Source organism: Mus musculus, chromosome X (assembly GCF_000001635.26).
Source record: "Mus musculus strain C57BL/6J chromosome X, GRCm38.p6 C57BL/6J".
Lineage (NCBI taxonomy): Eukaryota > Metazoa > Chordata > Mammalia > Rodentia > Muridae > Mus > Mus musculus.
Window position 1 is genome coordinate 10063653 of NC_000086.7, and position 14529 is coordinate 10078181.

At 42.0% G+C, this 14529-nt stretch overlaps 1 protein-coding gene across 2 annotated transcripts in view; it reads right to left on the minus strand.

The window, feature by feature from the left end:
- Srpx (sushi-repeat-containing protein) overlaps positions 1–14529 on the minus strand; it is a 79664-nt gene that overhangs the window by 25676 nt on the left and 39459 nt on the right. Inside the window, exons 2-4 of one of the 2 annotated variants that reach the window (NM_016911.5) lie at positions 10117–10176; positions 5721–5912; positions 3773–3949 (exon numbers count right to left, since the gene is read on the minus strand). In NM_016911.5, coding sequence (NP_058607.1) covers positions 3773–3949; positions 5721–5912; positions 10117–10176 — 429 coding nt within the window. The remainder of the gene's footprint in view (positions 1–3772; positions 3950–5720; positions 5913–10116; positions 10177–14529) is intronic. The other variant, NM_001365087.1, reaches the window with a different exon arrangement.

Below are 14529 nucleotides of genomic sequence, written 5' to 3' on the forward strand. Positions count from 1 at the left end.
AAAGCCAAAGGAGTAAATGATAGCTTTGGAGTAAAATTCACTGGGGACAAACTCCAGCTTGTCTGTCACCAAAATCACATTGTCAACTTACTTTGTCTGTTCTTGTCATTTAGCATGGAGCTCTAAACTCATGGGTACCTGAGCCCCCTTTCCATTCTCACCTTGTTGTGTGCCCAATTTCCGTTCCTCCCATATATTTGAACCTTGTCTCAGCAAATGGGAAGATAAATTGCATGAAATTGTGGTTCATTTCTAACTTTCTTCCCTCTCCCTCTGGGTAAGTTCCAGGGCCATCTGGTCTGGCTTTAGACATGCTTGCTGCTTTTTGAGAACAATCAGCATTTTCTTTCCATTGTTGTGCACAATCTGGAAATCTGAACAGTATGTCCCTCAAGTGCCCTGCCAAAGCTTGCTTAGCAGAAAGAGTTTTGGGCTTCTCTTCTCCAGCACCATAATCTCTGTTCCTTCTAATACAAGGGAACTGAGATTTGATTGGTTTCTTCTGGTTTGTTTTCAAGAGCTAATTTGCATACAGCAAAGCACAGGGAGATACCAGAGGCAGCATCTGTGAGGTGCCCTTCTCTCAACACATCCACTTAGTAATGGGCATGTCTAGATCTCACCCCCTCAGCACACTCTATCTTTCCTCACTGAGCAAGGGTTCTCAGGACAAGTACAATAGGATTCAGGAGACCCTGCATAATCAGAGAAAGATGATTCTGCCATTTTGCTGGCACTCAGTTTGCCATAGGGTCAGGACTATATCTTAATACCATATTGTATATATTTCTTCGTCAGCTGGGTGCTACACTGGTCTCACTGACATGAGAAACAGGGCAGAAAGGCAGTAGAAGCCACTGTATTTCTATAAGGACCATAAATGAATATTTCCTGAGCTCTTCCTTCTCATCCATCATAATGTTAAATCATTAGAGTGTGAAAAGCTGTGGCCGACTCTACCATATCACTGTTGCTCTTCTATCCTGTACTCAATAGTGGATTCTGCCTGTAAATAGTTGTCAATAATAACATTGCAATGGTCAATCTTGGCAGCCAAATCCATTAATTTGATAATTGACTAGGGAGTTGATGAGACATTCCACTGCTTATGCCTATGTGGGTATTTCTGATGGTGATTAACTATGGGAAAGAGATACCCTAAAAATATAGATGGCCTCATCCCATACTCTGGAGCCTAAATGGAATAAAACTTGAAAAAGAAGAAATCTAAGAAAATCTTATCTTCCTCTTTCTCTCCCTCACTCTGATCTCTCTGAGACTTTCCTAGATGCCTTCCTGGACACCATGAGGTGATCTGCTCTACCCTCCCAGGCATGGTGAACTGAAAGAAACCATAAGCCAAAATAGATCTTCCTGGGAGTTGTCAAAGTCAAGTATTTTATCACAGTAATGAAAAACTGATACAGAATACAGTTGTGATTTTACTCTTTCATTTTTTCCTGTACTTTTACTTTGAGTTTTTAAATTATTTTTTATTTGTGTGTGTGTTAAGTATGTATGTGCCATGTGTATGTGGTTTCCATAAGAGGACAAAAAAGGACATCAGATCACCCTGGAGCAGAGTTACAGGCAGCCAAGCCTACCAACTTGGGTGCTGGGAACTAAATTCAAGTGTACTGCAAGAACAGTGCACACACATACACTCTCAATTGCTGAAGCATCTCTCTCACTATTCCTATGCTTTTGTAACCAAGTCCCTCTGGTACACTTCCTTACCCTTGAAAAACTTAAAATGATTTTTGTCCTGATAATAAAAAATATAAATAAATAAATAAATAAATAAATTGGGTTCATTATTTTCAAATGGATTAAGCTATGATATAGGCTATAACTGTTAAGGCAGGGTATTGGTTATATCTTCAACTGATTTCTTGTCATAACATCAGAGTAATAACAACATATTATCAATAAAAAATAATGGACAGCACTGCCATTATGGAAAACCTCCCAAGCCCCAGCCAGAGACGCTGTCTCATATTGAGCCCCAGAGACATCATCAGATTTAACTCTTGATCTCTAAGTAACTATCCCTGCCTCCCAGAACACTGAGTATTTAAGGAATCCCTATGTTAAAACTTATTAGGACACTGAACTAAGCAGTTTTCTGCAGAATGGGCAGACACAGGCAGGACAGGACCCAAATTCCTATAGCCAGCTGCTTTTGGCATCCTAGGACCAAATCAATCCCTTGATTTAGCAAGTTCAGCACAGAGATCCTGGGGACCATGCATGGTTCTACGCAACCTCACACAAGCCAAGTGAGGTCTCAGCTTTCCTCCACAGAAAAGAGGGATGGGGACGAGCTAGGGAAACGAGCTAGGGGTGAATATGTTGAAAATGCATTGTATGAAAATTTCAAGGAATAGATAAAATTCTATCTTAAAACAATGTGGGGTTGGGTTTTGATGTGCCTTAAGAGAAGGGCCTGCCATCTCTCACAGTTTAAGAGTAAATGATCTTCTGCAACAGTGGTGCTCAAGCACTTGCACAGGAGCTGCAGAACAAGATCAGTACTACAGAGATTCAGACTCCAGTGTCAGTCAGTACAGAATACACTGCCCGATGGCTAGGTGCCCCAATGTCGACAGAGACAGCAGAACCCAAAGGCATGATCCAGTTTTAGGGCTGCAGGATCTCATGGTTCTACCTTCTAAATGTCTTCCTCTTCATGCTGATGCTTCTGCTCTGAGGACAATGGGTTTGAGTATAAAGATACTAAACTCCTTCCTACATTTTTACTCCTGAAGCAGGCTTTCCATTTTCAGCTTACTCGAGAATTACCTCCACTGGCTTTTCTAGAAGTAGATTGGGCTCAACTCTGGAGTTTCTAAGCTTGCCAGTCTCAGATCAGGCAGGAAATTTGCAATTTTGCTAATGCTGCTTCCAGACAGCGATCCTGGATCTCCAGCAGGAAAATCATCTGAGATGCTTTTAGAAGTCTGTTGGCCTCCTCCAAATGCCTCTTTTTCAGGCTCCTTGAATCAGCATCTCTAAGGTAGGCTACTGAAAGGTACCCAGGTAGCAAGTACATGTAGCTATGGTGAAGATGCACTCATTATCCCTAGGCAAGTGATCATCAACAGATGGGCTAATTTTCCTCCCCAGGGCCACTGAAAAATGTCTAAAGACATTTCTGATAGCTACAAGTATACTGGAGCCAGGATGAGAGGATAGTGTCACTAAACGCTCAGTGGGTAAAATCCAAGAACACTGTTAAACATTGCAAAGGGGAAAGGTCCACAACAAATTTTCTGGCCCCAAATGTCTGTTGTCTCTTACAGGATCAATCCCAAGACCTGCTGACTTCAAGTCTGTAGTTTTCTCAAGGTCCCCAGAGAATTTGAGAAAATTTGAAAAGCAATATCTGAGGTTGGTGGCCCTCTACTTGAAGATCTTAAAATTCCTAGAGGGCCTATGGAAATGCAAAGTGTTGGCCCCACATCCAGGATTTTAAATTCGGGAAGCAGAGGAGGATATGAGAATTCACAGTTCTAGTAAGTTCCCAGGAGTAGCAGCAGCAGGTCTAGAAACTGACAACAGTCAGCTGGAAGCTGGTCACATCAAAGTCTGCTAGTTAGAGACTGAGGTCGAGGGCTGTTGGATTTCGGACCTGTGGGGCTACTGACTGAATGCTGTCTATTTAGGTTGCAAACGTGGGACACTGTTATTTCCTTTAATGTGTGTTATAATAACAAAGACCCATTGCTTCTCTCCAAAGATGGGCCCCCTGAAGCCTGTGATATTTTCTTACCTACACAGGAGGCTGGTCGGCCACTCCAGGCCTTGTTGTCCATACATGTGACTGTTCGCTCCCCTTTCAATGTATATCCTGGTGAACAATAGTACTCACACCGAGAGTTAAAGTAGGCACCATCGACACACTTAAACCCTCCATTTGCCGGCATGGTAAGGGTAGGACATCGCTTCTCTGTAAAGGATAGAATCAGACATGCAGTATAGTTTTTTTTTGTCCAACAATTCAAAAGCCAGACACTTGGAAAATATGCAGTGAACAGTTTGCTACAATAAAATTTGTGGCATTAAAAATACAGCATGTGGCATTAATCAATAATAACATGTGGCATCTGCCTATATGCCACACAGAACACACGATGCTTCCTATCACAATAGGTTGCTTTGGCATTCCAGCCACAACACTGTCCTAGACTGAATTCCCCAGAAGCGAACCCTGAGAGAAGAGAAGGAAGAAAGTGTTGCCAGGGGGAGACCAATGACTAAAGGGAGAAAGGGGAGAATGGTGATCAGAGCGCCAGCAAGGGGTCATGGAGAGCAGAGTCAGCTTCAGCTTGCTCTGTCAAGAGCACCCTGCAGGGAAGATGGCAGTTCTCATTCACACTCCACACCGGGAACCACCTTTTACCAGTCATTCCTTGGAGAGCTTTTCTCTTCTATGGGAAAAAAAAAAAAAGTTGAGCAGATGGCTCACACTTATAATTCTAAGACTGACACAGAATTTCCTAGACTACAATAAACAAACAAACAAACAAGTAAACAAGAAGTAGGTAGAGAGGCAGCAGCAGGAACATTTTCTGAAAGAGGTTTTCTCTTTTCTCTGAAGAAAGTTGAAGAGGGCAAGTGTGACCATATCTGGTGACACCAGCCTGCAATCCCAGCTACTTAGGAGACTGAGGCAGGAAGATGGCATGTTCAAAACCAGCATGGGCTACAAATTGAGTTGCTGTAAGCCTTTTGACTTGGTGAGACCCTGTCTTAACATAAAACTTTTGTTTTGTTTTTCTTCTTAAAGCTAGGAATACAATAGATTTTTTTCAGCATTTGCCAGGCCCTGGGCTCACATCCCAGTTCTTGGGGAAAATGAAAAGAAGAAATCCAACAAGGCCCTCACATAGATCACAGGGAAATGTGGTGAAACATTGTTAAGTGGGTACTACATAAACTCAGTTATAACATCTACATATTCTGGACCACATGACTATAGTCCTGAGCAGCACTTGGCCCAATCCTATCAATAATGTACTGTGCAAAACATGTTGAACGTATGTTGAAGACTTAGAAAACATTGGGTCATCAATAAGGCATAGCGACTTTGGGTAATAAAGGCATCCAAAATGGGTTTCACCAATGCTCTACCCATCTACAGCCTAAATACAGGAGAACTTGTCATGAAGCAGAACATGTCATTAGTCTGCCTGCCTCTGGAGGCAGCCAGCAAGCAAGGAACTTCACAGATGAGCTTTGAGACATTGCCCCTGAAATGCAACATCAACTTCATCCCAGGCCTACTCCATTACACAGACTTAGAATCACTTCTTCAGTGACTCCCCCTTGTACCCCTAAATCCTACCCTTCAGGATATTTGTTTTTCATGATTTTCTTTTCCATTAATCTCCTACCCAGGAGCTCCTAGTTTAGAGCCCTTCCTGTACCCATGTCATGTCTTTCACCTCTACCTAGTTACACGCTCTGGAAGTTTATTTACTACTAAATCACCAGCAACTCTTTGGAACTTTGTATTTACTGAACAAATATCACTGGTGTGCTAAAAAAAAAAAATCTATCTATTCTTTCCCCCAAACAGTATAGCATACCCTTCTTTGGAAAAGGAGCACACATTCACTCTGTTATATTATAAAAATCGACTAGCTTTAAATCAAAGCTTCATCTCAGAGCAAGACAGTTTTGTCCCTGAAGACTCAGCACAGGTCTAGTCTACTCACGTTTGCAGATGACCTTATCTGACCAGCGCTTGTTTGACTGGCAGATGAGCTGGGAAGAGCCATGAAGCTCATAGCCCTTTCGGCAGCGAATGTCACATCTGGTTCCCAAGGCTGTTTTGTAGTATCCCCCAGGAGGTGCCCTGCAGTACACATCCCCATACTTCACCTTGATGGGAGAGCACCACGGAGTGTCTACAGGCAGAAACAAAGGGAGAAATAACAAGTGACAGGTTTAGATAATGCAGCCCTTCACTCTGTGCTACCAGATTGGCTACATTCCAGGTTCTGAACCTCCAATGCTGGCCTGTGTATTAGGAACCTCTAGATAAGAAAGTTATGGCTGTGAGACTGAGCACTAGACATAATTAAATATGAATCTAAATTACTTTAAATAGTTGTTTGATGTGGGCAAGCGACATCAACTCTCTGAGTTGATACACCAATAACTGGCTAATGTTATAAGAGATAAAGACTGTATGTATATTTATCACCTAGCACGATGCTGAGAACAAAATGAATGTTCAATAAGCTTTTGTTTTTCTAGTATTTCCCTTAATATGATATCCTGATCTATTGAAACTAATTGATGCCATAGTAAATTTTCACCCTAGCCATCTATACATAACAGAGTCAATTAACTGTGATTTCCTCCCAGCTATATGCATATTTCTCTGTAAAGCAAACCACAGTACTCATGTTTGCTAATTTCAACTAAGCTATACCAGTGTTCACAATAGAGTGTCATTTTGGCTTACACTCATGGAACAATTGCTCCAAGTAAGGAAACAATCCCCCTTTTCAGATGTCAATAGTTATACACCATTTGGGGTGACATCCCCTCAGATGGAAAACTTGATTTTGGTGTTCTAGTTGCTGTGGCTGTGTTGTCTAGTTTTTGTGAACTTGACACAACCTGGAGCCACCCAGAAAGGTGAAACTAATTGAGGAATTGTCTCCATCAGATTGGCTTATGGGCATGTCTATAGGGCATTTTCTTGAATGCCCAAATAATGGGTGAAGGTGGTGCCAACTGTGAGCAGGTGATCCTGGATGTTATGCATAAGAAAGCAAGCTGAGAGCTACAGAGAACAAGTGTGTTAGCATTCCTGCAGCATCTCTGCTTGAGTTCCTGCTTTGGTGGACTATAACCTGTAAGCTTTCCAAAAGAGCCCTTTCCTCCCCTAGTTGCTTTGCTCAGTATTTTAGCATAGCAACAGAGAAGCAAACTAGGACAACTGCCCAAAGCATACCTAGGATGTCATTAATAAAGCTGAACTTCTCCCCTATCTTTGAAATGTACCATGCAAAGAAACCTTCAAAAGAAGTGCAAAACTGTCTTCTTAGTGGAGGAGTTCCTGAAGCAGCCAGTCCATGTATCTCTACGCTATCTGGGGGTCAGGGACAAGTTCCCTGAAGTCGGGGGTGGGTGTAGAGTTAACACATTGAACCAGAGCTACATTCCTATAGCTGCCCAGCTCGTTATCCCTCAACAGCACCTGTGCTACCAGTATAACCAGTATGTGGAGTAAGTTCGCCATCATGTGGCCACAAAGGAACACAGGCCTCCCTCCACATTCCCCAGGAACGTTCTCCTAAGGATGTTCTCCCCACGCTCAGCAACCCTGCTAAAGGATGCTGCCCAGGTTTTGGCATTTGAACACTTTTTTTACACTGTTGCTTCATGGTTCTCTTTGGCTAGTACCTATATCATATAATGCTTTTCAGAAAGTTGTCAGTAGATTGGAAATTGAAGACTCAAGTAACATTCCCTACATGTCCTGGGTAGAGATGATAAGGACTCACCCTAGAGACTATGTATTCACTTGCACCATGTAGATTCAGATGTGCAGAGCGCACAGCAGGCCTACAGGCCTTCCTGCAACACTTCCTTTCTGGAACATTTTATGCAGGCTGTCTACATGTACTATGTATATTTGTGATCTATATGAAAAAGATCTATGTGTGTTTTCATATATAACAAATTCACATATTTGAATGCAGCATGCAATTAGCAGATTTTTCTCCCTTATTTGGACTCTTCAAATTCTTCTGTCAGTGGCGACTACATATCTAAAAGCTGTGCTGTTGTCGCCATGGGGAGGGAAAAACATCTTGCATTTATTTATTTGCAAAAGGCATTTTAGTTTTTGTTATCTTCCAAAAGAACTCTTTAGAAGGAATTTGAACAGTTTATCAGTTCTTTAGTAAAGATGATGGGAATGTCAGTGTGCATGCTTTGCATATAAAGTGCAGACAAGCACCATGGGTAAGTCAAAGTAGACATCCAAACTGATTAATCAGGAAAGCCTTTGCATCCCCCAGGGCCAATGTGATAAGCACTCTAATTAAATGGAGTTGGTGGAGCTGGCAGCATGGAGCAGCAGGCTAATGAGGAACTACTAGTGCTTCATGGATGTGAGCCAAAACACCTGTCCAGACTCAAGTGCAGCATGAGGGAGGGCCACAGGACTCACTCCTACTCTCTCTAACCCTTGGGGCCTTCTGTAAATACCGGGCAATTCTGACACATCTCTATGCGCCTTCCCCTTCCCTCAAGCAGTGTGAATATACTATAGTATCCCAAGTAAAACCATCAACATTTATTCTGCCCCAATCCCTCAAAAAAGTAAATAAATACAATCAAATAAGTAAATAAGATGTCACATACTGGGAACCTAATGTATGCTATTTAATCTTTCTTTCTTCTTTTAAATTTGACTCAATTCAAATCAGTTATTGAATATATACTCTGTGCCACACTCTGGGAGGAGCTTAATATTCCATAGCTAAAGTTGCAGTTAATCATGGTTGAGCTCTAAATTTTAAAATGAATGACACTTAAAAGCTGAAGTGTAGTTCTTGAACAGAACAATTGTCTTGCAATAATAGGCCCTAGGTTTGCTCTTTATCATAACCACAATAACAAGAAGAAAAAAAAACTTTAACTCTCTATTGTAAAAATTTAAGGCATATAGTGTGTTTTGATATGTGTGTATATACATATAAAATGTGTAGTGTGATGATTCCTACAGGCAAGCCATCTAACTGACAAGAGAAATAATTTATCATGAAAAAAATGTATTCTTAGACATTCAGGTCAGGTCCTGGGCTAGGCATATTTTTGGATATATTATTTACTTTCTATCTTGCAAGGCTATGAGATGAGAAGGGGACACCAAGCACAATGAACTAAGGACACATGAGGCCACCACTACTGTCTAGGAGTCTCTTTACTGTGCATGTGTGTTAGGACTCTTTTTAAACTGGGGACTCACAAAGAACTTAAAAAAAAAACTTTCAGGAAGTTTTATGAATCAGAGCATCTCCTTACCCCAAACATCTGACTAGAAATTTGTGATTGGTTGGATTGCTTAATGCCACAACAATGAAGGTAGGCACTATTACATTCAGAAATCAAAGCAAATATGGAAACACACCTAGACACAGGAACCAGTCATTGTTTAGAAAAACTCCTCCCCCCACTCCCCCACTTCTTGGGAAAAGACCTGAAGGACAGTCTTTAGGCAAAGGCTGACCAGAACTTTTTCAATTCTCGAGTAGCTCAGAAGTGTCACAAGAGTGTAGGTTAGTATTTTCCTGCCAGAGTATGAATGCATTTCTTGGGCCAAATGTCAAATTGAAACTTTACCAGACTGTTTCCTTGAGGGTTTCCCGCTGCAGTGAGAGGCAGCTGTTGTAGACAAAGAGCATTTTACATTTACCTTCCTTTCTGCTCTGAGCTCCCTGGCTCCAGGGAAGCAGCAGCAGGAGTTGTGAATAGACTTACCTGAGCCAGTAGGGAAAGCCTCTTCCTTAGGCTTTAGATACCTGCTGGGAGTGGAGCCTGGGCACAGTGGAGGGGTGGATTTCCTATAGCTAAGTTAAAATTCATTTCAGCAACAGCACATTTTCCTTCTCATCTTAGGAGCCAGGCTGGGCTCAGAAAGAGCATGAGAAAAGCTCATGAAAATCAAGGTTTCCTCTTCTCCGTGCAGTCAGTACATTAGCAGCACTGGGCGCAGCACCCACCTTGGGCGGTTTGCTCTGCACACTTCCGGCTGTAATGTATGAGTAAGGCTTGATTTTCACTATCATCAGCTACAGCTTGCCTCGGCAGAAGTGAGGACAGTAAAGACATTTAGAAGAATAAAATGACCACGGGGCACTGAAAGGCAGCACTCCTGAGATTTCTTTTTCTTTTTTTCCTTCCCTTGGTTTTCCTATTGGAAGGATGAGTGCCCACACACATTTATTTTTAAATATTTATTTTCCTAGACAGGCAATTAGAAAGCCAATGTGTTGTCTGGTCACTTTATTACAGTCTGCTCTGCGAAGCTTTAAAGAAATATCTCCTGGCATCAGCGGGTCCTTGTCAGCACAGAAGCAAAGAATTCACCTTTATATAGAGAGTGTGAATACCAGACTCCATCGTCTTCTAGTGGTGAGTCTCCAGATCCTACAATAAAAAGAGAACAGAAACTGCAGCAAGAAAAGCCACACAGTATGGGCGCATATTTCAAAGCATTGCTTTGGCATCATCCATGCAAGAGGTGCTATTAGATTGCAGAGCCAAGAGCAGAAGCTTCTGTGGCCATTCATGATGGGACAGGGAGCTCTCAGAGTGAACCTGGCTCGGCTGTAGTGGCTGGAGCCAATCAAAATGAGCCTCAGACTGTTTTTGGAATCACCACAGGGCCATATGAAATTCTGGAATCGGGAAAGAGAAAGAAAGTCAAATTCACTCTGAGTCGATGCCAATGTATATGAAGCTCATGCCAGAGCAGACACCATAAAATGTGTGTGACTCAGACCCAACCCACAGTTCCTCCAGTAGACAAAGAAAACCCAGTAGAACCTTGTGTTTGTAGTAGCTAAAATAAGTCCATCTGCTGAAATGAATCTGGATGGAGACCAAGAAGGGAAATCAAATGTCTTACCTCAATGACAAAAGAAATATACAACTGCCTTGGGAAAACTGTATTGAAACTGAGGACCTCACCTAGCTGAAGCTAAAGTGAACTTTCTCAAGAAGTCTTACTACGCTCAAACCCAATAGGCTGGAGGTGGAGGAGAGACAGTATGATTTGAAATGGACTCATTTGGAAGGTAAAGTCAAGTCATTTTGAGGATCTTAGATATGAATCCCATGGGGAGTGGATCTTTAACTCTTGAAGTAGTCTCAGGCTTCAACATAGCAATCCTAAATGTAGGTATTTCATCCTGATCACCAACCCTTATAGTTGGTCAGTACTATTTAAGCCACAGATTTCCTTCCCAGGTACCTTCCACTGAAATCGAAAAAGGAAAGGCTCTCCAAGGAGTGTATTTGAACCTCCATCAGGGTGAGCTCATACTTAATGCCCCCATTTTACTGGTCTTCTTCAGGAGAGATGAAGAGCACAGAAACAAAAATCGAGATGAGGAGGGCAGCTGCAACGTGACCATTTGGAGAAATTTTCCCAACCAGAGGAAGTCATTCTTGTATTCTGCTTGGTAGCAGATTTCTGTACCTGAGCCCTTGGCTATACGAAGTGAAAGACTTTTCATTGTTCCATTCAAAGAGTAAACATGTGGACCTGAAACCAAGGGATGCAAGCTAGGAACATAAATCAAAGGCCTGGTATCAGATCCCTTGATACAGCAGTATTCCACTGCTGCAAGTCTATTCCAAGGAAAGGATGAAATTCCACGTGAGTCTTTAATCATGCATATCTTAAAAAGAACATCATGAGCAGTGACCACACACACACATACACGCAATCTGCTCAACACCCCAGTTAAATGGTCCAGAACATTCAGCATGAACTGGCACCCACTCATTCCATAAAATTTTTATCCACACTGGCTTCCTTAGTTTTTTGTTCTGTTTTGTTTTTCGTTCTGTTGTTGTTGTTTGTTTTTCTCTGTTTTGAACAATCTCTGGGCACAGCTTATCCATTGCTCTGCCATTTAGACATACGTGTTTCTTGGAGCCACATATTATGTCCTTTTCTCCACACTTTCCTCCAATCCAGTCATATTCATGTAGCTCACTTTAACTGTCCCCTGTGCTTATGAAAAAATCCATTAATTTCAGCCTCAATCTTCCAAGCACTAGAACGTTAACAGTGCATGTGGCTCTGAAACACAATGAGAACGTAGCCCCCGAAGCACAGATCCTGATTCCTTAGAATGAGCTGTATTTCCTATTAGGAGCACTTCCTTTAATTCCACATACCCAAGTTTCAGTACCAATACTGAAGAAGTCAATCATTTGCACAAATTCTGAGACAGTATGGGTGTCTGGCATGTCACTGACAATTGGCCTGAACAACCACAAAGTATACATCTTGTGATCAAATATGGCCTGCAGGGTTGATCTTTTCTACATTAAAACATGTCAAAAGCCAAGCCAAATGTTCCCAGCTCTTAGTATTCTGTGGATCCCGAGAAAAGAAACCTCAACTCCCCAGCAGCTCTCTAACAGCCCTGCCCACAGTACTTAATACTAATTGTCTGGTACAGTGGCTACATTTCTTGGTGCCTGGGTCTAATCTCTTAGCTGGACTGGATTTGCAAATCCTTTACCTAAGGCACTTTTGTCGTGCATATCATAATAATATAACCAGTTGTTCAAGGCTTAGAGAGCCAAGAACCACAAAGAGGTATTTCATAGTGGCCTGTTTTCAACCACAAATACTTTGTGTAACAAATGATCACACTGTAAATATCTATGAATAGACGAGCCACACCAAACATTGTTTAAGAGCTCCCATTCACTGTTCCTTGGTGCTTAGGAAGTAGGAAGTTTACAAAGCGTAGTTCCTAGATCCCCCTATGCATAGACTGTGGACAACTCTTCATTTTAGAGATTTAAAAGATGAATGGGAAGGGTCATTACTCTTTGTGACTATTGGTAGGTTTTTTATTTAAGAATTTTAAATATGCAATTATAATAAGATCCACCACATCTGTTCTGTTTCAATCCATCCTATATTTTCGGTACCATTTTCCCTTACAACTTCATGTTATCTCTCCCTACACTAAACCCTAGCAAAGATATATGTGAACCAACTCAGAGATGAGTGTGTGCATTTTTTTGCTGCTATAGTTAAGTTCTGAAAGGTCCCCTAAGGTTTGTGTGTCAAAAAGTTGGTCCTCACCCTGATATAGCTGTCTCTTGTGAGGCTATGCCAGTGCCTGGCAAACACAGAAGTGGGTGCTCACAGTCCATTGGATGGAACACAGAGCCCCCAATGGAGGAGCTAGAGAAAGTACCCAAGGAGCTAAAGGGGTCTGTAACCCTATAGGAGGAACAGCAATATGAACTACCCAGAACACCCTGAGCTCGTGTCTCTAGCTGCACATGTAGCAGAAGATGGCCTAATCAGCCATCATTAGGAGGAGAGGCCCTTGGTATTGCAAAGATTATATGCCCCAATATAGGGGAACACCAGAGCTAGGAAGTGGGAGTGGGTGGGTTGGGGAGCAGGGCAGGGGTAGGGTATAAGGGACTTTCGGGATAGCATTTTAATTGTAAATGAAGAAAATACCTAATAAAAAATGTTTAAATAAAAAAAAAAGTTGGTCCTCAGGGTTGCGATACTGTAAACAGTTGTGAAACTGTTAAGAAATAGCATTGAGTGGGAGGGTCCCTAGGGCGTTGGTGGTGAGCCCTTGAAGAAGACTATAGGGCTGTTGGACTCTAGCCAGGCATCCCATGATATCCTCTCATGGATATCATGAAGTGTGCAGCCTTCTCTGGCCCATACACTCCAATGATGCTCTGCCTTGTTGCGGGTACCCCAAACAATCAAGACAGCTGGCCAAGAACTGAAACTGGGAGCCAAGAGAATTCTTTCATTCTTTAAAGTGATTTTTTTTTCCTCAAGTATCTTGTCACAGAGAGAAATTTGAGCAGCTTTTTCTCCGTAACTGCCACTACCTACAAATCTTTTGACATTGTGAGAGAGGACTTTTATGTGGCTTGGCTGAATGGGGCTCTTAAAGGCATTACAGTTGAACTTTTCTTCTATTTCCTAACTAGTTTATCCTTTCACTTAACAGCAAGATGTTTTCTTTTTCTTTTTCTTTTTTAAGGAGTACTTATTTATTTCATCCTACCTTTCTTAATCCACACTGAATGATAACAAATTATAAGGATAATCTGGTAGCCAGTGAATTTTCCTGAAGAATATGTAAGTTAAAAGCATAACACAATAATAAAAAGGTTGTAGTTAGGTTGCTCTGTTTGTAGGAAACAAATAACCTTTTTTTCTCACTGTTTCATATGGACAGTTCTGTTTCCTTTCTTTTTTTTAATTTATTTTTTTAATTAGGTATTTTCTTCATTTACATTTCAAATGATATCCCAAAAGTCCCCCAGACCTCCCCCCCCCCACTCCCCTACCCACCCACTCCTGCTTCTTGGCCCTGGCATTCCCTCTTACTGAGGCATATAAAGTTTGCAAGACCAAGGGGCCGCTCTTTCCAATGATGGCCGACTAGGCCATCTTCTGATACATATGCAGCTAGAGACACGAGCTCCACGGATACTGGTTAGTTCATATTGTTGTTCCACCTATAGGGTGGCAGACCCCTTTAGCTCCTTGGGTGCTTTCTCTAGCTCCTCCATTGGGAGCCCTGTGATCCATCCAATAGCTGACTGTGAGCATCCACTTCTGTGTTTGCTAGGCCCCAGCATAGCCTCACAAGAGACAGCAATATCAGGGTCCTTTCAGCAGAATCTTGCTGGTGTATGCAATGGTGTCAGCGTTTGGAGGCTGATTATGGGATGGATCCCCGGGTATGGCAGTCTCTAGATGGTCCA